Source organism: Onychomys torridus, chromosome 4, assembly GCF_903995425.1.
Source record: "Onychomys torridus chromosome 4, mOncTor1.1, whole genome shotgun sequence".
Lineage (NCBI taxonomy): Eukaryota > Metazoa > Chordata > Mammalia > Rodentia > Cricetidae > Onychomys > Onychomys torridus.
Window position 1 is genome coordinate 65,297,956 of NC_050446.1, and position 23,631 is coordinate 65,321,586.

Sequence of the window (23,631 nt, forward strand, 5' to 3'; positions counted from 1 at the left end):
TGTTATACAAAATTTTAGTACAAGTGGATCAAAAACCTCAACATAAATCTAGTTACACTGAACCTAATAGAAGAGAAAGTAGGAAGCACCTTGAATGGATTGACATAGGAAACAACTTCCTGAATAGAACACCAGCAGCACAGACACTGAGAAAAACAATTAATAAATGGGACCTCCTCAAACTGAAAATCTTCTGTAAGGCAAAGGACACAGTAAGTAAGAAAAAAGAACAGCCTACAGAATGGGAAAAGATCTTTAACAACCCCACATATGACAGAGGGCTAATCTCCAAAACATATAAAGAATACCAGAAATTAGACATCAAAATACCAAGGAATTCAATTAAAAAATAGGCTACAGGTCTAAAAGAGAATTCTCAAAAGAAGAATTTCAAACGGCTAAAAGACACTTAAGTAATTACTCAACATCCTTAGTCATCAAGGAAATGCAAAAAAAAATGACTCTGAGAAACCATCTTACACCTGCCATAATGGCTAAGATCAAAAACCCTGATGACAGGTTAGAAGAATATGGAGCAAGGGGAACACTCCTCCACTGTTGGTTGTAGTGCAAATTTGTACAGCCACTTTGAAAAGCAGTATGGTGACTTCTCAGAAAATTGGGAATTAATCTATCTCAAGACCTAATGATATCACTCTTGGGTATATACCTATGGCAAGGTCAATCATACCACAAGGACACTTGCTCAACCATGTTTATAGCAGCATTATTTGTAATAGCCAGAACCTGGAGACAACCTCGATGCCCTTCAACCAAAGAATGGATAAAGGAAATGTGGTACATATAAACAATGATAAAAAAAATCATGAAATTTGCAGAAAAATGGATGTAACTAAAAAATATCATCCTGAGTGAGGTAACCCAGACTCAGAAATACATACATGCTATGTACTCACTCATAAGTGGATATTAGATGTAAAGCAAATGATAAGCAGACTACAACACACAGCTTCAGAGAAGCAAGGTAACAAGGAAGACCCTAAGAGAGATGCATGGATAGCCTGGGAAAGGGGAAATTGATGAGATCTAAGTAAACTGGGGACAATAGAGCATAGGGGATGAAGGATGAGAACATAAGGAAACAGAATGATCAAGCTGAAACAGGGACAGAGTGGGAGAGCAATGAAAGAGATATCTTGATAGAGGGAGACATCATGGGGATAAGGAGAAAACTGGTGCTAGGGTAGTTTCCCAGAATCTACAAGGATGACACCCATGTAGACTAGTAACAGTAGTGGAGGCAGTGGCTGAGTTGGATCATAGAGCCATCATCTGGTAACTGATGGAATCACATGCAGAGATCCATAGCCAAGCACCAGGCAAAGCTCCAGAGTCCAGTTGAAGAGAGGGAAGAGGGATCCTGAGTTAGGAGCATAAAGATCATGATGGGGAAATCTACAGCGATAAATGAACCAGGCTAGTGGGAACTCATGAAGTAGGAACCAACAGCTGTGGAGCCTGTATGGTATTAGACTAGACCCACTACCTAAGCAAGAGGGTTGTGTAGCTTGGACAGTTTAAGGGGGCCCTGGCAGTGGGATCAAGATCTATCCCTGGTTCATGAGCAGGCTTTTTGGAACCCTTACCTATAGTGGGACACATTGCACAGTCTTGATGCAGGGGGAAGGGCTTGGAGCCACCTCAACTGAATGTACCAGGTTCTGCTAACTCCCCATGGGAGACCATACCTTCTCAAAGGAGGGGATGGGGAATAGGTTGGTGGGAGAAGGTTGTGGGAGAGTGTGAAGATGAATAAGAGGGAGAATTGTGGTTGGTATGTAAAACAAATAAAAAAATTTAATTAAAAAAAGAAAACTATTGAAAATATGACATAAATTGAAATATGAAATTCATCAAAATTAGTTAAAAATTATAACTAAAAATAAATAATACTATAGACAACACCACTAATTATAAAAATTGGAACAAAAATATTTATAAATTTCATTCACAATAAAAGTACTTTCAGAATATCAAGGACTAGTGTGAATGTTCAAGATGGAACACACACTACTGAAATTTATTCATGATTGGTGCTTAGTGCTTAGTAATATAAGAAAGTCTTACTCTATTGGGACTTAATACTTTTTGCAGGAGCTTTTCTATAGAATTTTTCATCTCTGAGTTTCTCAAAGTATATATTAAAGGATTCAACATGGGAGTGACAATGGTATAAAATACAGTGATGGCTTTATCAAAAGGAAAACTAGAAACTGGTCTAACATACATGAAAATACAAGGAACAAAAAAGAGGAAAACCACAGTGATATGGGAGCTGCAGGTGAAAAGAGCTTTCCGCCTCCCTTCCTGACTGTGATTCTTGAGAGATCTTAGGATGATTCCATAGGAGAGTAGGAGGAGGATGAAGATCACTATGCACATGACCCCATTATTGACAGTGGCAGAGAGGCCAATGAAGTAAGTGTCAGTGCATGCAAGTAGCAACAGTGGGTAGATATCACAGCCGAAGTGGTCAATGATATTAGGACCACAGAAAGGAAGTTTATACACAGCAAGAACTTGAAATAAAGCATGTACAAAACCTCCCACCCAGGCCATCACTAATAAAAGGATACATACCCGTCGATTCATGATAATCAAATAATGCAGGGGCTTACAGATGGCCACATAACGATCATAGGCCATTGCCACCAGAATGACAATGTCAACACCACCAAATAAATGCTCTATAAAGAGCTGGCTGATGCAAGCTGTGAAGGAGATGGTCTTCTTATCACGGAGCAAGTCTACAATCAATTTGGGTGAGATGGCAGTGGAATAAACAGCATCCATGAGTGACAGAGAGGCAAGGAAGAAGTACATTGGGGAGCCCAAGGAGGGACTGACTATCACTGTCCCCACTATGAGTAGATTTCCCACCATTGTCACAATGTAGATGAGTAAAAACATAACAAATAATGCTTTTTGCCCAACAGGATCTTGAGTGAAGCCCAGCAGGACAAACTCGGTGACATTGTTGTTCTGTCCCATTTATTTCTCTGTCAGGCTTGTTTCAGAGAAGGAGCACAGAAGAACAGGGCCTGCCAGAAAATGTGAACAAGACCATGAATCCATTCTGTCATGATGCTGCACATGCTCTCTTCTACAGTAGTTAGCCAGTACTAGGCATTTAGTAACTATCTATTGAGCTTCCCCTTGAAACAAGCTCCATCACTTTCTGCTAATAAATCTGTAATTACTAGGCTTATCTCAATATCAGTGAATCTCTAGAGATAATTACAGACAGAGGTATCTCTGTGACCCATACCTTTAAAGGTAGTTATTTAAAGCACATTACACTTCGGGATTGAAAGAAGCAAATGAACAAGGAAAGGTCTTTCCTTTAAGAAACTTGAAAAATGTCTGTGACATTAAACTCAATTATACCAACTAATAAAGAGCAAGACTTTGAGCTGGTAATAACTGTGGATAATATTTGAAAATATGAACTTGTATAATGCCCACAATAACACTGGACCTTAAGAATCCATGCCAGTACTATTTAATTGCACTATTAGGCATACATTCCACCTAATTAGATAATTTTAGTCTCTCTCTCTCTCTCTCCATATATATATATCTCTCTCCATATATATATATATCACTTACTCTAAAAAAAAGTAGATTTTGAACTGCACCAAATGCATCCAATATTATTGAGCACACAATTACTTCATGTGACTCATGATATTTTATTAGTTACAATTCTATGTGATGCTTGTTTATACTAATTAGTAAACCAATTACAACCAATAGCAGGTTTTTCACAAGTATTTTTACTTTACCTAAACATACCCATTGCTCTTACCATGTCCTGTATCAGCAGACAGTATACTTTGTCCAGAACTCTCAGGGAAATCTAAGCAGAGAGATAGATATAGAAATACAAAGGAGAGAGTGAATACTAATTGGAGCATGGCTTTTAATCTTAATCCATTCTAGCCACTGAGGAACCTAACAAAGTAATTCACTGTCAGGATCCCCAAAAGCAGAACACTCAAAGAAAATGCATAGTCAGAATGATAGGTGTTGGTTGGGTTCATTGTGTAAACATAAGTACAAACACGTCTCTGTTTGCATCTTGCAAATCAAGGGGATTGACAATATTTCACAGTCTTTCCCAGTCTCACAGTCTCTAATAGTCTACAGCACTGTTACTTCAAACCACTCCCCTTCCTCTTCTGTTGTCATTTTTTTCCTTTTTTCACATTTTCTCAATAGTTCCAAGTTTACCACGGCTTCCTGAATGATACTAATAATGCAAAATTGAAATTAATAACTACTAAGACCAAATAATATCACCAATCTTAATGTACATGGTGTAGCAAGAAAGAATGTGAGAAATATTTGTTCAGGAAAAGAGCAGTGATGAAAGCAGTGGACCCTGAACTCCTGGTTACAGTATGAGGTTCATTCAGTTTGCACCATCCTGGTCTTGACCATCCTTAGTCAGTCTGCCTCTGCCTCTGTTGCACCATTTGCAGCAGAGGGACTTCCATAATATCCCTCTCTTAGAGGGGTCTGTTGGTTTTCTTATGAAATGTCTAACCACTGCCCACTCAGCACATCAGACATCTCAGTGGCTACTATGATGACTATTCTTGGATGTTTCCCTGTGAGCACCCACTGACAATAAGTCATGAGAATTTCTGTCTGATAACAGGAATGTTGAAGTATTCTGGGTTAAAAAAAAAGGGGGAAATATGTATGCCTCATGAACCACCTCTGGTCTTGAATTAAACTCATATATTCAATCCTTAGGTATCAATATTTACCAGTGAAGATATATATTTGAACTAACTCTCAAAAGCAAGATGCCATTTGCATGAACTTGTCATTAAGAAGGCCATGTGCAGAGTCAGAGCAGCTGTAGAAGCAGTTGGGATGCAACTTACACTAATGTCTCATTCACATACATACTTCCATTTGAGTCAGAACATCTATCAGCGTCATTCCTGAAGTTCCCAACTGCCATAGAACATAGGAATATTGTATCACTTATGCCCAATTCTGTTCTCTTCTACATTTTACTTCTACACAGTTCAGTTGTGTTCAGTATTGGTATGCATTGGTTTCAACATGCCAAACATTCTAGGGTCTTATATGATTATTTACATAATAGAGAAAAAAACAGAGTATAGTACCTACATCATACTAGACCTATATACAATATGCATTATCAAAGGGATGATTCTATAAACACTGAAGAATACTATGACTGCCTTCATTTGGAACTACTGCTAACACATTTCTTGGAAAATAATAGTATAACTCATTATTAAAAACATGTCTTGCCTTGGAGGAGATGGGGATGGGGGCTGGATGGTGGAGGGAAGACTTCTGAGTGGGAAGAGAGATGGGAGGGGAATCTGCAGTTGGTATGTAAATTGAATAGAAAATTTCTTAGTAAAAAATAAAATTAAATTTGAAAGTCTTTTTAAAAAATAGTCTTATATTTTTAAAAATACTTTGCCTAGCACTGAAATTTTATCACCCAAAAGAGGAGTGAAGTTATGTCACTTGACAAAACACAGATACAAATGAAAATAAGCACATTAGTCAATTTGCCTCAGTATCAGAAGGAACAATATTACATTTCCTCTCATTTTTGAGGTTTAGACTTTTAGGAGATACATAAAATCATATACTCACAGAAGTCATGAGTGGAAGTGAAACTGTCCAGTTTTTAATACCACGCACAGTACTACACAATACCAAACTCACAAAAGTCTGTGGTAGAAGGTGAGGCATTCCTATGTGCATTTCTCTATTTACATATACTAACATATATATTGGGCAATTTTAAAATATACATGGAATACAGCATCAAGCAACTGAAATATAGGTACTTGATCTTGTACAACATAAGCATGTGTGAGGATACCAAATTTTAATCACCATGTTTCAAATATCTAAAATGATTATGCATCCTTTTAACAAAGCACACGAAAAACAATGTCCCATAAAATAAAAATAATAAATCACTGTCATTTATAATATGTAAATTTTTCACTTGCTATTTGGCCAAATGGAACATAATAGTGCAAGTTCCCCAATAAAATAAGTAGTCTGTGACACTGATAGCAAATATACTTACATTTTATGATAAATTTCTGTATTTAGCATCTTAGTTTTCCTAATTTACATACTTCCTGTGAGAACATATGACAGAAAATATCAGCTGTACTTCCTTATATCACAGGAATCTTTAGCTAGCATTCCCTTTTTGTGGTTTCATGTACTCACAACATGATTCTTATTTTTGTTCCAGAAAAATCAAAGGTTCTTTTGCTGGTATGGCTTCAATTATGTCATGAACCTATGTGAACTCATGGAACACATGAAAAGATATATGTTCAATAGACAACAAAAGACCACCAAGAGACTGTAGAAAACACATTTCCACAAAGTTTTCTATTATCTAAGTCTTTCAGAGAGATGTCAGAATATAAGTTAAAATTTAAACACAAAATATTTAAATTTAATGTCAAACTTACTCAAAAAAGTAGGGGGATATTATTATATTCTAAGACAATTTCTTTATAAAAATACAAAATATATTATTTATGCATGTATAAAATTCCATTAGCCAGGCGCTAGTGGCACACGCCTTTAATCCCAGCACTCGGGAGGCAGAGCCAGGTGGATGTCTGTGAGTTTGAGGCCAGCCTGGTCTACCAAGTGAGTTCCAGGAAAGGCACAAAGCTACACAGAGGAATCCTGTCTCAAAAAAACAAAAAAAACAAAAAAAAAAAAGGAAAAAAAAGAAAATTTCATCTAATAATTAGAAATTGTTAATACTCTTTACATGGTCATGTTAATTAAAAATCCACAGACTTATTTAATCCTATAATTAATTATATGATTTTTTTCTCTTTTAGTCAGTTGTACTAAAGGCATCCAAAAGGTTTTGATTTTAGTGAAGTCCAGCAGCATCCTTGTGTTTCACAAAAAAGCCAGACAGTCAACATTTCAATTCAGTGGTTTAAATTACTGAAGCATCCATTAACAGTGAAAGTTTCTCATGACTACAACCAGAAGCTTTCAGTCTCTGTCACTCAGAAATCAATAAAATTATTTCTTTTCTTGTTATAGTCATTTCCCTGTATGTAGAAGACTCTAGGAAATTAAACCACCCATAGACTTTCATAATAATGAATAAAGCACAAGGATATGATATCAAGGGTTAAGTACCAAAGGCTTGCTGTGTCACTTGATCAGGAAAACATTTCTTCCATTTATATTCACAATACTGTCTCAGACTTTTGCACCATCAGGATTTAAGTAGATAAGCTTGTTAAAATATTTGGAACAAGTTCAAATGAGATCATCTCTTTTGAACAGACTTCTTTTCAATAATCCCTAGAGGTAAAAGCCTTGAATCTTGCCAAGATTGGTTTGAAAAATCTTTAATAAGAAAACAAATTTCCAGGTATATTTATCAAGAGACTATGAGCTAATGTTCAAATGTTGATGTAAGCCATCTACATGACTTAACAGTGGTTAAAGACAAGTGCAAAATCTTCACTTCCTTGAGAAGTCAGCTATGGTGTTCCATCTATGTAATTCAAGCACATAAACTAGACTATTGATTATTTATGATCAGATTCCATAAAAATAGGAGAATATGAATGCCTTATATTCAAATTTCTGTTTATTACTTTCAGAAAAAAATATTAAGCCAGGCATTAATTGCTTTCTTAAAAATATTTTCATAATTCTAGAACTTTTTTCAACCATAGGGAAGAATGAAGCTATTTCACTTACAACTAAAAATGAATACAATAAGGAAATTAAGTCCATCTCTGAAGTACTAATGTTGCATGATTTTTTATTTGTTGATTCATATTTTTCAAATATTTATCACTTATTTTGGGTTAAAACCTTTCAAAACTCTTTCTTCTAGCTTTCTGAAGTGTAAAGTATGTAGTTCTTATAGACAGTCACAACACTGCTATAGCACATTGACATTTCTTGCTCCATTGTAATTGCAGCTTAGATCAAGTCAATGTTTCCATCTCTTTTTCTATCACTCTCCATCTGGTAACCACTATTTTATTAACAATTTCTACAAGATCAGTGTTTTTAGATTGAACATATAAGTTAAGTTTATGAAGCCTTGCCTTTTTTGGCTAGATTCATTTAACATAATTATCTCCAGTTATAATCTAGCTGTCATAAGTAACAGGATTTTGGGTTTTATTTAATGGCTAAATAGTATCCTGTGGTGTACATATGCCAAAGTTCTTAATAAATTAATCAGTTGACAGACAATTAAATTGTTGCCATTTCTTGACTACCATGAAAATTGCTGAGACAGACAAAGGGAAGCTCATGCTGTTTTTACATAGAGATTTCAACTCCTTCGGCAGTGCATAGATCCCACATTTTTATACAAATATCAAAGTGTATGTGCATAGATGGTATAAATGTAAAACTAAGGCACTCTGAATAAAAGATATACATGAGAGGCAACGGGGTGAAAGCAATGTAAATTGATGGTTATGGAGGAAATAGGCTCCAAGTGCATTGTACACTTACTAGAAAATGATCTTATTGAGAGTCAGTGAAATAAAATTTAACATTTTTAATTTCTTTTTCTTTCTTTTTAAGGTTTACTTGTTTATTTAAAGTTTTTTTTTTCATTTTTCATACCGACCATTGTTTCCCATCCCACCCCTTCTCCCATTACTCCCATCTACACCACCTACTCCTCATAATCAAAATACTTTATAATATCAATGTAACAATTCTAAGTGAATGAGGCATTTCACTATGGATTACTCCTTACATACATACTACCATATTGAACAATTTTAGCTACATATAAAGCACACATCTAAATGACAGATGGATGTGTGCCTTGTATGTAGCTAAAAGAGGAAGAGTAGAGAGTAGCTACTTGATGAACATTTGTTTCCCCACATGCTAAGCACTTGAATGATATGCATTTCTAAGTATCTTCATTGAAATGTATATAAAATAATTACACATCTTTGTTAATACATCTACATAATAGATGTAACAAAATAAAATAATAAATCCATTTCTGATTTTGAACATATAAAATGTATTTCACTTGTTATTTTTAAAATAGAAAATTAAATCAGTCAATAATAAAAAAAATACTGTGTGTATTATGATTTGTATGTATGGTTTTGTTTGATTTTGTTTAATCTTCCTAATTTATATGTCTCCTTTGGGAGTGCATGACCTTTAAGACATTAAGAAAGGAATATTTAAGTTATGCATTTTGTTACTAACATCATAAACATATATCTTAGGTCTAATTTTTGTTCTGGAAAATGAAGGGTCTTTTACTGTATTGATTACAATTTTTTCATGTGCTTGTGTTCCTTTGAGAATAAATGGTGAATTGCCGCTGTTCAGTAAACACAGAAAGAATATCAAGTGATTGTATCCAGTACATTTTCATAAGACTCCCCTTTATCTATGTCTTTTTGAGATGTGTAAGTGTATCCAAGTAATTATCTAAAATCAAGTAATACTTAAATATAACATCAACTTACTGTAAAAGACAGATTGTCTCATCTTCTGGGAAGATATCTTCAAAAACAGAATCTGTGTTTATTCAAGTACATAAACTGTTGATAGACTAAAGGGAAATTAATTTGTCCAACTTCAATATTTGCTGATGCAAAAAGTCGATCTCTATATTAATCAAGAGAATTTTTCTATTTTCAGTCCACTGAAGTGAGGCACTCCAAAGAGGCCTTGCTTTAAGGAGATATGATTAGATTGACATCCCTCATATAGTAGCATCAAATAATACAGAGGTAACTGTTTAAATTTTGAAACACTGATGATGAAGAATTTCAACATGAGCCAGGCAGTGGTGGCACACGCCTGTAATGCCAACACTTGGGAGGCAGAAGCAGGCAGATCTTTGTGAGTTCGAGGCCAGCCTAGTCTACCAAGCAAGATCTAGGAAAGGCGCAAAGCTACACAGAGAAACCCTGTCTCCAAAAACCAAAAAAAAAAAAAAAAATTCAACGTGTAAAATAAGTCCTCTATCTCTAAAGATCTTGAAGCAGAATCTCACTAAGGCCCCTCTCTGCCTGTTTAGAAACATGTCCTTGTATGTAGAAGGTCCAGGAAAATTGAAACATTCCACAAATTTTCATATTCAAAGATAAATACTTCAGAAAACTATATCTATCAAGGACTAAATATCAAATGAAAGTGTACTCCAGCCAGGTAATCTTTGAGTTTTCAAAGGCCTCTAGATGATTTAATTAGGAAGATAGATCTTTCATTTATATTAACTGTGTGGGCACATCTATATTTGTAGATAAGCTAATTAGACTATTTGAAACAAATTAAATGAAAGCAATTTTTCTTTAACAGGCTCCTTCACTCTGTAATCCCCAGAGGTAAGAGCCTCAGATATTGCCAACAATAAGACTTAACTCCCAAGATGATTTGAAAAAACTACAATGAGAAAAGAAAATGTCCAAAATATAATGTATAGGATCTATGAGTTGCACATCATGATGCATTTGCAAAAGGCAAGTAACGAGTAAACCAGCATGAAATAGCAGCAGCCTTGGTCCCTGTAGTGAAGGACACCACTACAAAGAGCAATCTCAGTCAGTCCAAAAGTGTTGAGCTACAGAGGCTGAGGTCGAGGTTTTCCGGCACTCAAAAATTGGTGCTAAAAATAGCTGGATTAATTTTTGGAGAAACAAAGCTATTGATTAAGGCTTGGATCTATGAGATGAAACCATAATGATCCTCATTCCTTTTGTCTTCTTCTTACTTTCCCTCCAATATTAAACAATTGTTTCTATTAGAAAAAAAAATGGATGATTTCCTCTAACTGACAATGTTAAAGGGCTTCCAGCATAATCTCTTATTGTGGCTGTCATCAACATAGTGAGCACATATACTCCAGACATTTAGATACATATTGGTTCTTCTATGTCACAAAGGCTTAGATATGAGCTACAATTGATAGGTGATGGAATTACTAAACAATAGCCTTTTAAATTTTATGAAACAAATGGATTAATTTCTATAATATCAAATGTATCATTTATAATATGAAGAGCATCTGTACTATTTGTTCTTTTTAAAAAATAAATTTTAAATTTTAAAAATATTTTAATATTTAATTATTTAATGACTAGATTGTTTTATATTTTGATGATTTTAATATTTGTTGAGAATTTCATACATGCATACAATATACAATGACCATGTTCACTCCCACTCCATCCCTCCAACTCATTCTAGGACCCAATCACCACATAGTCATCATTTCTTATTTATTTACTTATTTATTTGTTTGTTTTTCATACATCCAACTGTATTCAGCTAGACAGTCTATATGAGCATTAGTGCAGGGTCTCCCAACCCAGAATTAGTAATCTACCAAAAGCCACACACTAAAGAAAACTTTCTCTCACCCAGAAACTATTAACTGCCAATAAGTCCTCAACTAGTGAAGAGGACTGTGAAGCCCTTCCCAATACATGGTGGACACTAACTGACTTGATGTTGTGCAAGCAACCACAGCTGATATGGGTGCATGAATGTGATCACCCTGACATATTGAGAAGATAGTGTTTCAAGCTGCCTTCCCAAATTTCTGACTTTTGCAATCTTTCTGCTTCTAAAGAATCAAACTGAATTTTTCTCTTATGTGTGGCAGGAAGTCAGTGGATATGACAAAAAAATCATTAGAGCCCCTTGTCACCTACATGGGAGAACTATGTTGGTTCTAATTAGTTACAAGATTTCTATAAAAGGTATGATGTAAAAATGCTGTTAACATAATTAAAATAACAGAACTGTGAATGGCAGGTATTAAAAGGAGAGTTGAATTAGTAACTGAGTACTGAAACACTCTATTTTGTAATCCTTCTTCATATGTGGTAGGTATTAGTTCTGAAATGTGGGCATTTTGTAGTTTTATGGATTGCTTTCTTTCATAACCAGAAGACATGGTTTCACTCCAGTCCCCATTTTTCTCTGTCTTTTGCAATCTTTCTACTTCCCTACCCCTTAAATGATGGCCCCTGAGACATAAGAGTAATTATATAGATTTCTTATCTCAACAACATGCAATTTGTTAATTAACTTGATATATGTGGAAGATGTTATCCTTCCCCATACTCTGACCACCACTCTGCTTCCATCCTCCATTCCATTTCTTTTTTAATGATGCTTTTGCAAACCAGTCACTTAATTGAAAATGGTTTTCATAACTAAGATTTTTTTGGTGGAGTCTTTAGTATACAGTATAAGTATAGGATCATGTCATCTGCAAAGAGGGATATTTTGACTTTTTAATATAAAAGAAAAATAACATTAGATTCCTATAAGCAAAAAATTTCATTCAATAATTCATTCCATATAATTTTCTGATTCCCTATTGTTCAGGGGTTTATATATAAATAATATATCAAAAACTTGTATTATCACAAATATCCTATTACTGATAACTTGAATCATTATTCATATTTCAGTTTTAATTACCATAAATATGTTGAAGAAAGAGCACCATAGCATAGAAAACTTATTATTTAAGGAAACTTCTTGCATGGGTTGGGATTTAGCTCAGTGGTAGAGTGCTTGCCTAGCAAGCGCAAGGCCCTGGGTTCGATCCTCAGCTCAAAAAAAAAAAGAAAAGAAAACTTCTTGTTTTATAGATCATATGATCAACAGGTAAATTCCTCCATGTTGAGGGTGGTTCAGTTGTGTACAACCTAACATGGCTCTTCTTTGATAAACATTCTCCAGGACACCGACCATTCCTGAGGTTCTCAGAGTGCAGATTAAAGGATTCTGCAAGGGGGTTATGGCCAGTTAAAATAAACCCAAACCTTGTTAGTGGGGGAGATTTATAAATAGATTTTGAATGCCTGAATGAAATAAACTAGAGAGTATCTTTCAAATGATGATCCTTATTATTCAATTTTAACTGATACATCAGCATAATGAGGAGATATGTTGTGAATATTAAATATAAATTGTTGGAAACAAAAATACTTGTTTCAGTATAGTATCATTTTTGTCCAGCAAATCCAAGGAATTTAAAAAATATTTTATCACATTGGATAAAAATTCCTGATAAGGTAAAAGAAATCAGGGTTTAAATTCCTTACACACTTGTCATGAGCACTATAGCATGCAGAATAGAAAGCATGATTAAAGTATAATTAAAATAATGCACATTACAAAACTCAAAGAAAAAAATCTGAAACTTCTGATTGATGAAAACAAACTGAAAAAAAAGGTAATGATGGATTATAAGACTTGCAACAGAATAGCTTTTCCTGGTCCCCAAAGAAAGATTTATCAAGATCAAGATATCAGCTCTTCTCTAAACTACATACACAGTTAACACACCACCAGCCAGATCTATCCTATTGTGGAAATATTGTTTGAATAAGATAATTTAATAAGATATATTTTATTACTTTTCAAAACCTGAACATCTAATAATAAACATTAAATTAGGAAAAAGATCCATTCACCAAATTAAATTGTCTATAAAGAGATAGAAAGAACACAAACAGAAAATATAAAGGACATGGTATGTCATCAAGCTAGGAAATAATTTTAGGGCAACCAAAAAGGGCAATTATTAAAATAATAAAAAAAACACCAAGGTTTACAAGGCATAGCAGGAAGATTGTGGGTTTCTCACCATGGAAATAAATACTATGAGTGAGAATAATGAAAATTAAGTCAATTTACCACATCAATGCTTACACAATTCAAAACAACATGAGTAGATTGCATATTGTAACTATCTTAATCTAGAAAAATATTTTCAAATAATTACTTCAAACTAAAGTTTAATCGAATTAGAATTTTGTGTTAATCAAAATAAATGAAAGTAATGCAGAAAAACTATAAATAGAAAAGATTTTTAATAAACATGACAATACAGAATTAGTTGAAAAGAAAACCTAAAGAATTTCACCAAACCAATTATATTAGGAAAACATTTAGGATAAAAAAAAATCACATTTGTCCTAAATGGAATATCTCCATCTAATGCATCCCTTCAAGCTCAAGGACCTATTCAGAAAAGAGGGTGGAAAAATTGTCAAAGGTGAATGAATTCAAGGAACTTCATTTTTCAGATACTTTTGCATGTATGGATTCAGGGACTGTGACAGCATGCAGACTGCCTGTACAGATTCAAGCCACACAAAATCCCACTACTGAAAGAAAGTGGACACAAAGTTCCATACCTAACCAAGAAGCCTTCTATAATTGATTCCTACTGAGCAAGTTAAAAATAGATTTAAATTGGACTGTTATTAGGTGTATCAACCACACTCAAGGACAGACATCACGTCCAAGAGTACTTGGCCAATGGAAAATGAACTCCATCGGTTTGCTTTGTTTTGTTTTTTTGTATGTGTATGTGGTGGGGGTCATTCTGTTTGGTTTGGGATTTTTATCTTGTTGTGTTTTTTGTTTGTTTATTTTGATGGTTTTTTATGTTTGTTTTTGAGAGGGTTGAGGGGGAAAGTACAGAAAAGCAGGGGGCAGAGATAGAGAGAGAAAACATGAACTTGGTTGAGATGAAAAGGTAGAAGGATCTGGGAACATATGGGAGAGAAGAAAAAACATGAATTAAATACATTGTAAGAAAAAAATTAAAATTACTGAAATTTTGATATAAACTAAAATAGGCAGTTCATCAAAAATGGATAAATGGGATAACTAAAATGAATTATATGATAAGCAATTACACTGGTTATTAAAATCAGAACAAAAAGTATTTACAAATTACATTCACAATACAAGCAATTTTACAATGCAAGGGTTAGTGTGAATGTTCAAGATGGAACACATATTACTAGAATTTATTCATGATTGTTGCATAGTGCTTAGTAACATAAGCATCAAGAAGAAAGGCTTAATCTATTGGGACTTAACACATTTTGCAGGAGCTTTTCTATAGAATTTTTCATCTCTGAGTTTCTCAAAGTATATATTAAAGGATTCAACATGGGAGTGACAATGGTATAAAATACAGTGATGGCTTTATCAAAAGGAAAACTAGAAACTGGTCTAACATACATGAAAATACAGGGAACAAAAAAGAGGAAAACCACAGTGATATGGGAGCCGCAGGTGAAAAGAGCTTTCCGCCTCCCTTCCTGACTGTGATTCTTGAGAGATCTTAGGATGATTCCATAGGAGAGTAGGAGGAGAATGAAGATCACTATACACATGGCCCCATTATTGACAGTGGCAGAGAGGCCAATGAAGTAAGTGTCAGTGCATGCAAGTAGCAATAATGGGTATGTGTCACAGGCAAAGTGGTCAATGATATTAGGACCACAGAAAGGAAGTTTACACACAATAAGAACTTGAAACAAAGCATGTGCAAAACCTCCCGCCCAAGCCATCACTAATAAAAGGATACATACCCGTCGATTCATGATAATCAAATAATGCAGGGGCTTACAGATGGCCACATAACGATCATAGGCCATTGCCACCAGAATGACAATATCAACACCACCAAATAAATGCTCTATAAAGAGCTGGCTGATGCAAGCTGTGAAGGAGATGGTCTTCTTATCACGGAGCAAGTCTACAATCAACTTGGGTGAGATGGCAGTGGAATAAACAGCATCCATGAGTGACAGAGAGGCAAGGAAGAAGTACATTGGGGAGCCCAAGGAGGGGCTGACAATCACTGTCCCCACTATGAGTAGATTTCCCACCATTGTCACAATGTAGATGAGTAAAAACATAACAAATAATGCTTTTTGCCCAACAGGATCTTGAGTGAAGCCCAGCAGGACAAACTCGGTGACATTGTTGTTCTGTCCCATTTATTTCTCTGTCAGGCTTGTTTCAGAGAAGGACCTCATGAGAATAGGGCCTGGCGCAAATTGTGAGTTAGACTGTGAACCCATTCTGTCATGATGTATATGCTGTCTTCTACAGTAGTTAGCCAATACTAGGCATTTAGTAACTATCTATTGAGCTTCCCCTTGAAACGAGCTCTATCACTTTCTTTTAGTAAATCTCTAATTACTAAGTTTATCTCAATATTAATGAATTTCTATACATAAATGCAGACAGAGGTATCTCTGTGACCCATATCTTTAAAAGTAGTTATTAACTGTATATTACATATTGGCATTGATAGCAAAAATTAAACAGAGAAAAGGTATATCTTTTAAGAATTTTAAAAATGATTAAGGCATTAAACTCAAGTATGTAAACTAATGAAGAGCAAGACTTGAGCTGGTAATACACGTGGATAATATTTTACAATGTGAATTTGGGTAGTGCCCACAAAAACACTGATCCTCAAGGATCCATGCCAGTACTATTATATTGCACTATTAAGCTTATATAGCACACCTCACTAGATAATTTTAGGCATCATATACATATCACTTATTCTAAAAAAAAAAAAAAATAGTAGATTTTGAACTGCACCATATACCTCCAGTATTATTGAGGACATTATTACCTGCAGCAATTACTTCATTTGATTCTGACATATTTTAGTACTCTGACATATTTTAGCAGTTACAGTTCCATGTGATGCTTTCTTATGCTAATTAGTAACACTATTACATCCACCAGTAGGTTTTTCACAAGTATTTTTACTTTACCCAAACTAATCCGTTGCTCTTACCATGTCCTCCATCAGCAGACAGTTTACTTCTTCCAGAACTCTCAAAAAAAAAAAAAAAAAATCTAGGCAAAGACATGGAGGGAAATGGAAACAGAAATGAACAAGTGAATGTTGAGTAAACACTGAATACTGAGTGAATATTGAATGGATTTTATCTTCATACACTCTAGATGCTGATGGGCCTCACATTAGAATTTGCCTAAATTCCCAAAAGCAAAAGTCTGAAAGAAAATGCATAGCCAGAATGCAAAGATATTGGCTGTCTTCATTTTCATGCTGCTGTTTGCATCCTGAAAAACAAGGAAATTGAAAAGTATTTCAGTCTTTCTCAGTCTCAGAGTCTCTAATGGTCTACATGTCACTATGGATCCCCTCCCTTCTTGTGCTGTCATTTTTTTTCCTTTTTTTCACATTTGAACAACATTTCCAAGTTTAGCACTGCTCCCAGAATGATACAAATAATATAAAATGGAATTTGGTATCTACTGTGAACAAATAATATCTCTAACTCTGTTTTACATAGTATAGTAAGAAAGAATGTGAGAAATACTTGTTCAGAAAAAGGCCAGTGATGAAAATTGTGGACCCTGAAGCCACACACCTGGTTATAGTATGAGATTCTTTTAGTTTGTATCATCCTGATCTTTACCATCTTAGTAAGTTTCCCTTTGCCTCTGTTGTATGACTTACACCACAGGGACTTCCAAAATATCCCTCTCCTAGAGGCTCTGTTGGTGTTTTTACATGCCTATACCCCATTCAGAACATCAGACATCTCAGTGGTGGCTATGATTGCTATTCTTGGATGTTTCACTGTGAGCACCCCTGACAATAAGTCATGAGAATTTCTGTCCATTAACAAAAATATAGACATAGTCTGAGTTAGAAAAAAAAACAACATATGTTTGCCTCATGCACCATAATCTGAATTTAGATTGAACTCATATATCTTATTATCTTGTTTTATTATATACATAAATTCATTAATTATATGTAAAATATTATCAATATTCACCTGTGAAGAAATATATTTGGACTAACAGCAAGCAAAATCCCATTTGCCCTGACTTGTGATCAAGAAGGCCATGTGCAGAGTCAGAGCATCTGTAGAAGCATCTGGGATGCAGCTTACAGGTATCTCATTCACATATATGCTACCATCTGAGTCGGAACATCTATCATTGTTATTCTTGAAGTTCTCCCCTGCCATAGGCATGCCTGTCACAGAACATAGGAATATTGTATCCCTTATGCCCAATTCTGTCTTCTACATTTTACTTCTACACAGTTCAGTGCATTCCGTATTGATCAGCATTGGTTTTCACCAGGCTAAATCTTTTAGAGTCTAATGTGATTATTCATGTAATAGAGAAAAAGACTACATAAGCTATACCATTATATATATACATATATATATAATGCACATTATCAAATGGTCAATTCTATAAACATAAAGGATAGTATGACTGCTTTCATTTTGAGCTACTATTAACATACTTCTTGAAAAATAATAGTATAATCCATTATTAAGAACATGTATTTTAAAAAATAGTCTTATATTTTAAAAAAATACTTTGCTAGCACTAAAATTTTATCACCTATAAAGAGGAGTGAAGTTACACCATTTGACTAAACACAGATAGAAATGAAAATAAGCATATTAGTCAATTTACTTCAGTATCAAAACAAACAATATTACATTTTCTCTATCATTTGTGAGTTTTAGACTTTCAGTAGATACATAAAATCATATACTCACAGAAGATATGAGAGTGGAGGGAAAATATCAGGGAAACTATCCAGTTTTTAATACCATGTATAGTACTACACAATACCAAACTAACAAACATCTGTGGTAGAAGGTGAGGTATCCCTTTATGCTAATATATACTAATATATTCACTGGGCTATTCTAAGATACACACATGAAATACTACATTAAGCAACTGAAATATTACAGCTAATTGATATTGTACACCTTAAGTACTTGTGAGGATACAGAATTTTTAATTTCCCTGTTTCAAATATTTAAAGTGATTATGCATCCTTTTTAACAAAACACAATCTCCCACAAAATAAAAATAATAAATCACCGTCATTTATAATGTATAAGATTTTTCACTTCCTATTTGTCCAGATGGAACATACCTGAGCAACACCCCCAAATGTAGTCTGTGACACCTATAGCAAATATACTTGTATTTCAAGATAAAATTCTTTGTGCAGCATCTTAATTTTCCCAATTTACATACTTCCTATGAGAACATATGTCATAATATCAGTTGTATTTTGGTATATCACAGGAATATTTAGCTAGCACTCCTTGTTTGTGGTCTCATAGACTCACAACATGGTTCTTAATTTTCTTCCACAAAAATCAAAGGCTTTTTTGCTGGTAGGGCTACAATTATTTTGTGTACCTATGTGACTTCATGGAACACATTATAAGAAATGAACTTCAATAGATGAGGAAAGAGCACCAAGAGACTGTAAAAGACACATTTCCACAGTTTCCTATTATCCAAGTCTTTCAGAGGAAAGTAAAAATATCCAAGTTAAAATTTAAATGCAAAATATTAAAATTTAATGTCAAAACTTACCTCTAAAGGTAGGTAGATATTGTCACATTCTAAGAAAAATTCTTCATAAAAGTACAAAGATGTATTATTTGTGTGTATATAAGAAGTCCACCTAATAAACAGAAATGGTTAACAATTTTTATATGATCATGTTAATTAAAAATTCACAGCCCTATAATTACTTATATGAATTTTTCTCTTTTAGTCAATTGTACTAAAGGCATCCAAAAGTTCTTGACTTCAATGAAGTACAGCAGCATTCTTTTATCTCACAAATAAGCCAGATATTTAACATGACAAATCAGTGGTTTAAACTACAGAAGCATTAATGGTGAAAGTTTCTCATGACTAGAACCAGAAGTCTTCTGCCTCTATCGCTCAGATAATCTCCATAAAATCCTTTCCTTTCTTGTTAAAAACATTCCCCTGTATGTAGAAGACTTCAGGAACTTGAGACTATGCACAGACTGTCACAACGATGAAGAAAGCATAAGAATAGAATACATCAAGGGTTAAATACCAGAGGCTTCCTGGGTCATTTGATCAGGAAAAACATTTCTTCCATTTGTATTCACAATACTGTCTAAGACTTTTGCACCATCATTATTTAAATAGATAAACTAGTTAAAATATTTGGAACAAGTTCAAACAAGCTCATCTCTTTTGAACAGACTTCTTCTTTGCAATAATCCCTAGAGGTAAAAGCCTTGAATCTTGCCAAGAATGAGTAGCTAACAGCCAAGCTGGTTTGAAAAAGCTATAATAAGTAAACAAATGTCTAGGTTTTTTTGACCAAGTGGCTATGAGCTATGTTGAAGTATGAAATATTTACATATTGTGGGTAACATTTAAAACACCCTTGAGGAGGAAGCAACCTCAGTTCCCATTCCAAACATCACCCAGCAAACTATAGTCTTCCACTTAATGGTCAGAGAGAATTTGCATATTTACTTTGAGCTGCAGAGTTGGAACTGTGGTCTGTGCAGTTGGTACTTAGGATCTAATTTTGGGAGACAAATGGTTGTGCTATTTGGTAGGTATAAAAACTTTTGATGGAAGCCTTAATTTATGTGAGATAGGACTATAATGAATTTCATTATGTTCATTCAATTCTATAATTACTATGATACTAATTGAATTACTTTAATAGAAATTGTTATTCAAAAAAGTAACAATGATTAATAACTTCCTGTTGATCTTGTTATTTGGTCATTGGCTCCAGTGACTAGCTTACTTCCAGGTTGGATCTTCTGTGTCACAAAGACCTACATAGAAGGTCACAATACTGGCAAGTGATAGGTTCCAATGAAATTGGAAATTTAAATGTATGTTGCAAATTAGTTAAATCCAGCAACTTCAAATATTATATTTATAAGATAAAAAGCATGTCTAATCAGGATGCTTTTCTTGTTAGTAAATGGAAAAAAAACAACAATGGGCACAAATTTCTGAGGTTAAAATTATCACTCAAAGATGGAGAACTGAAAGATATGAAGACATCAAGTCTGTGTCCTTTTCATCTGCATTCAAATACCTACAAAGGGTTTCCACTTAAAGTTTCTTGTATCATGTAATGATTCCAACCAGCCAAAATCTGAATTGCATGTAAGAAAAAATTAATAACCAAAGGTGTTGTCAATATTCTTACATATTTTTAAATAAATAGTACATTTCTCATCAATTCATATGGAAAGTAAATTATAGTGAAACCTGAAAATATTTTGAACAATGTTGAAAACATTTGATAGCAAAACTATCCGAAGAATTTAAGTACTGAAAAATTACTGCAAGAAGCATTGGTTTTACAAATTATTCATTTTAGCACAATGTCCTCTATGACCATCCATGTTCTCCCAAATGATATCAAAATATCACATTTATGCCATAAATGCCTATAATTTTTGTCAATTAAAAATGAAGTAATTAATAAAGTCTTTTTACTAATAATTTTCTTTTTTCTATTCATGATTATAGACTGAAACAGATACACACACACACACACACACACACTCACACTATCACACTCTCACATGCACACACATACATGCATATAAATGGAAAAGAGGTAGATGATAGATAATTTATAGAGTATTTTTCAATGATCAATGATGAATACTTTTTGTATATAGAGTATAATAGCATGACTATAATCATAAATCTACTAGCATCTTTGTGAGTATACATGTGCATATACATATATGTGTGTGTGTGTGTGTGTGTGTGTGTGTGTGTGTGTGTGTGTGTGTGTGTATGAACATGTGTCCAGCGATCTCTTATATTTAATTGTGTAATGCATCCTCAAAAGAAACAGAAAATAGATGTTCTCCTTCTGGGTCTAATCTTGTGAATTCATACAATCCATACAATCCAATTCTCATTTTTTCTCAACCCACCAACCAGATCCAGCAATGGTCCAATAGCCAGAGCAAGGTTTACTCTGACCACCTCCTCCTGCACTGCCACCAATATCTATACTTTCTCCAGGACTTGCCCTTCAGGCACCTACCCACAAGTTGCTTTGCTCAGGTTTAACTACCACACTCTGTACCCAGAGTCTCTAGTGACTTCTCCAGAGTCTAGCTTTCTGAATACTCACTGCAATCTGATCTTCATTTCTCTGCAACCAGCCAAGTCAAGCAAGCCTGGTTTCTACAGCCAGTTGCCTGGCCTACTCTGACCAGGCAGTAGTAGTCCTCTAGTCTATCTCAAGTGTTCCATCCTAATCTAACAACTGCCACCTGTGCCACAGCTAACTTCAAAGCTTCCTAAAAATCTGCCTCAGCCACCATCTATAGCTTAGGTTCACAATCAGTGCACAATCCTACCTGGATTTCCCTATTTCCATGCCAAAAAAGCTCTAGACTTCTCCCCACCTATCTACTAAACCAGAAGATTCTCCCATATCAAACCAAACTTTTCTACCTGGACCAATCTCCACATACACTATCGACTTGTAACACAAAGCATATCCTGTATACTATTCCAGTTCCCTCTGTCCAACCAACTTCATTCCACTCAAGACAAATATAAACCCTAGACTCACCCTGCCCCTATATCTTCTCTTCTTCCCCAACCTGCCTTATCCATAACAAACTAAGAACTAATAAAAGAAGTACATAGGCCCAGATAAACTTAAGAATGCCAACAATATGAAATACCAAAACAATTTTACTGTTAAACCTACCATCCATGAGCATGAAAGATCTTTCAATCTTCTGATATTTTCTTCAATTTCTTTCGTCAAAGACTTGAAGTTTTTCTCATACAAGTCTTTCACTTTCTTGGTAAGAGTTACCTCAAAATATTTTGTGTTATTTGAGGCTACTGTGAATTGTTCTGGTTCCCTAATTTTTTTCTCAGTTTGTTGTAATTTGTATATAAGAGGGATAATGATATTTTTTTACTTTATCTTGTATGTATCTTTGATGAGAGTGTTTATCAGCTGTAGAAGTTCCATGGTGTAACTTTTAGTGTCACTTATATATACTATTAAATGACCTTCCTACCAAAACAATCTACAGATATAATGTAATCTCCATCAAAATTCTAGCAATTCTTTAAAGACATTTCTCAGCTTCAGATGGAAAAAAAATAGAATAGTCTCTTTTCCCATTGTTAGGATTCCCACAAGTAGACCAAGCTACACACTATCACATGTATGTATAGGGCCTAAGTTGGTCCTGTGCAAGGTCCCTGGTTGTTGGTTCAGACACTGACATTTTATGTGCCAGGTTAGTTGTTTCTGTGGGATTTTTATGTTGTCCTTGACCCCTCTGGCTCCTACAATCCTTCCTCCCTCTCTTCAGCAGGGTTCTTCAAGCTTGGACTAATCTTTGGCTGTGGGTCTCTCTGCATCTGTTTCTGTCAGTTCCTGGATGAAGGCTCTGATGACAATTGAAGTAGTCACCACTCTTATCATGGGAGATGGTCAGTTCAGGCTACATATCCACTATTGCTAGGAGTTTTAGCTGGAGATCATTGTTACAGTCCTGAAGAACTCCCACAAAAGACCAAAATCCACATATGCAATCAGCAAGGGTGTTTATTATCTGTAGAGTAGAGGTACCAGTATGCTGGGGTCACACATCTGACACAAAGGCAAAATGGAGACACTGAGAGAGGCTTGAAGGCTCTTTTTAGGCACTTCTAAGAGGAGTTTTAGAGGTAGCTATCTTAGATATGATTGACTTATGCAAATAGCAATCATATGAGTACATTATAATTTACTAGGGTTGGCAGAGGCTGGTTAAGGCTACAGTTTTTCCATTTGGAGCAAGTCTGGAGAAGTCCCAGACTCTGCCCTTATTTGGTTATTACCTTGAGCTATTGACTTAGGGGATTGGCCCAGTGGCCCAAGTTTGGTATGTCCTATCTCCTTCATCC

General features: G+C 34.6%; 2 protein-coding genes across 2 annotated transcripts; both read right to left on the bottom strand.

The window, feature by feature from the left end:
- Positions 1–366: 366 nt before the first annotated feature.
- LOC118582641 (olfactory receptor 4A5-like) lies at positions 367–3,012 on the bottom strand (the record flags this gene model as incomplete). The annotated part of the gene is made up of 2 exons (XM_036185668.1): positions 2,107–3,012; positions 367–375 (listed from the first exon to the last, which is right to left on the bottom strand). Coding segments are annotated over exons 1-2 (915 nt in total), but the record flags the coding sequence as incomplete, so codon positions are not given.
- An 11,897-nt stretch (positions 3,013–14,909) lies between these two features.
- On the bottom strand, positions 14,910–15,851 carry LOC118582742 (olfactory receptor 4A8-like). The gene has a single exon (XM_036185819.1). It carries the CDS (start codon positions 15,849–15,851, stop codon positions 14,910–14,912), a length of 942 nt encoding a protein of 313 aa, XP_036041712.1.
- Positions 15,852–23,631: the final 7,780 nt, after the last annotated feature.

What these genes read in the sequence shown, in the direction of transcription:
- LOC118582742 (XM_036185819.1), bottom strand. Translation starts at nt 15,851, where the DNA reads ATGGGACAGAACAACAATGTCACCGAGTTTGTCCTGCTGGGCTTCACT.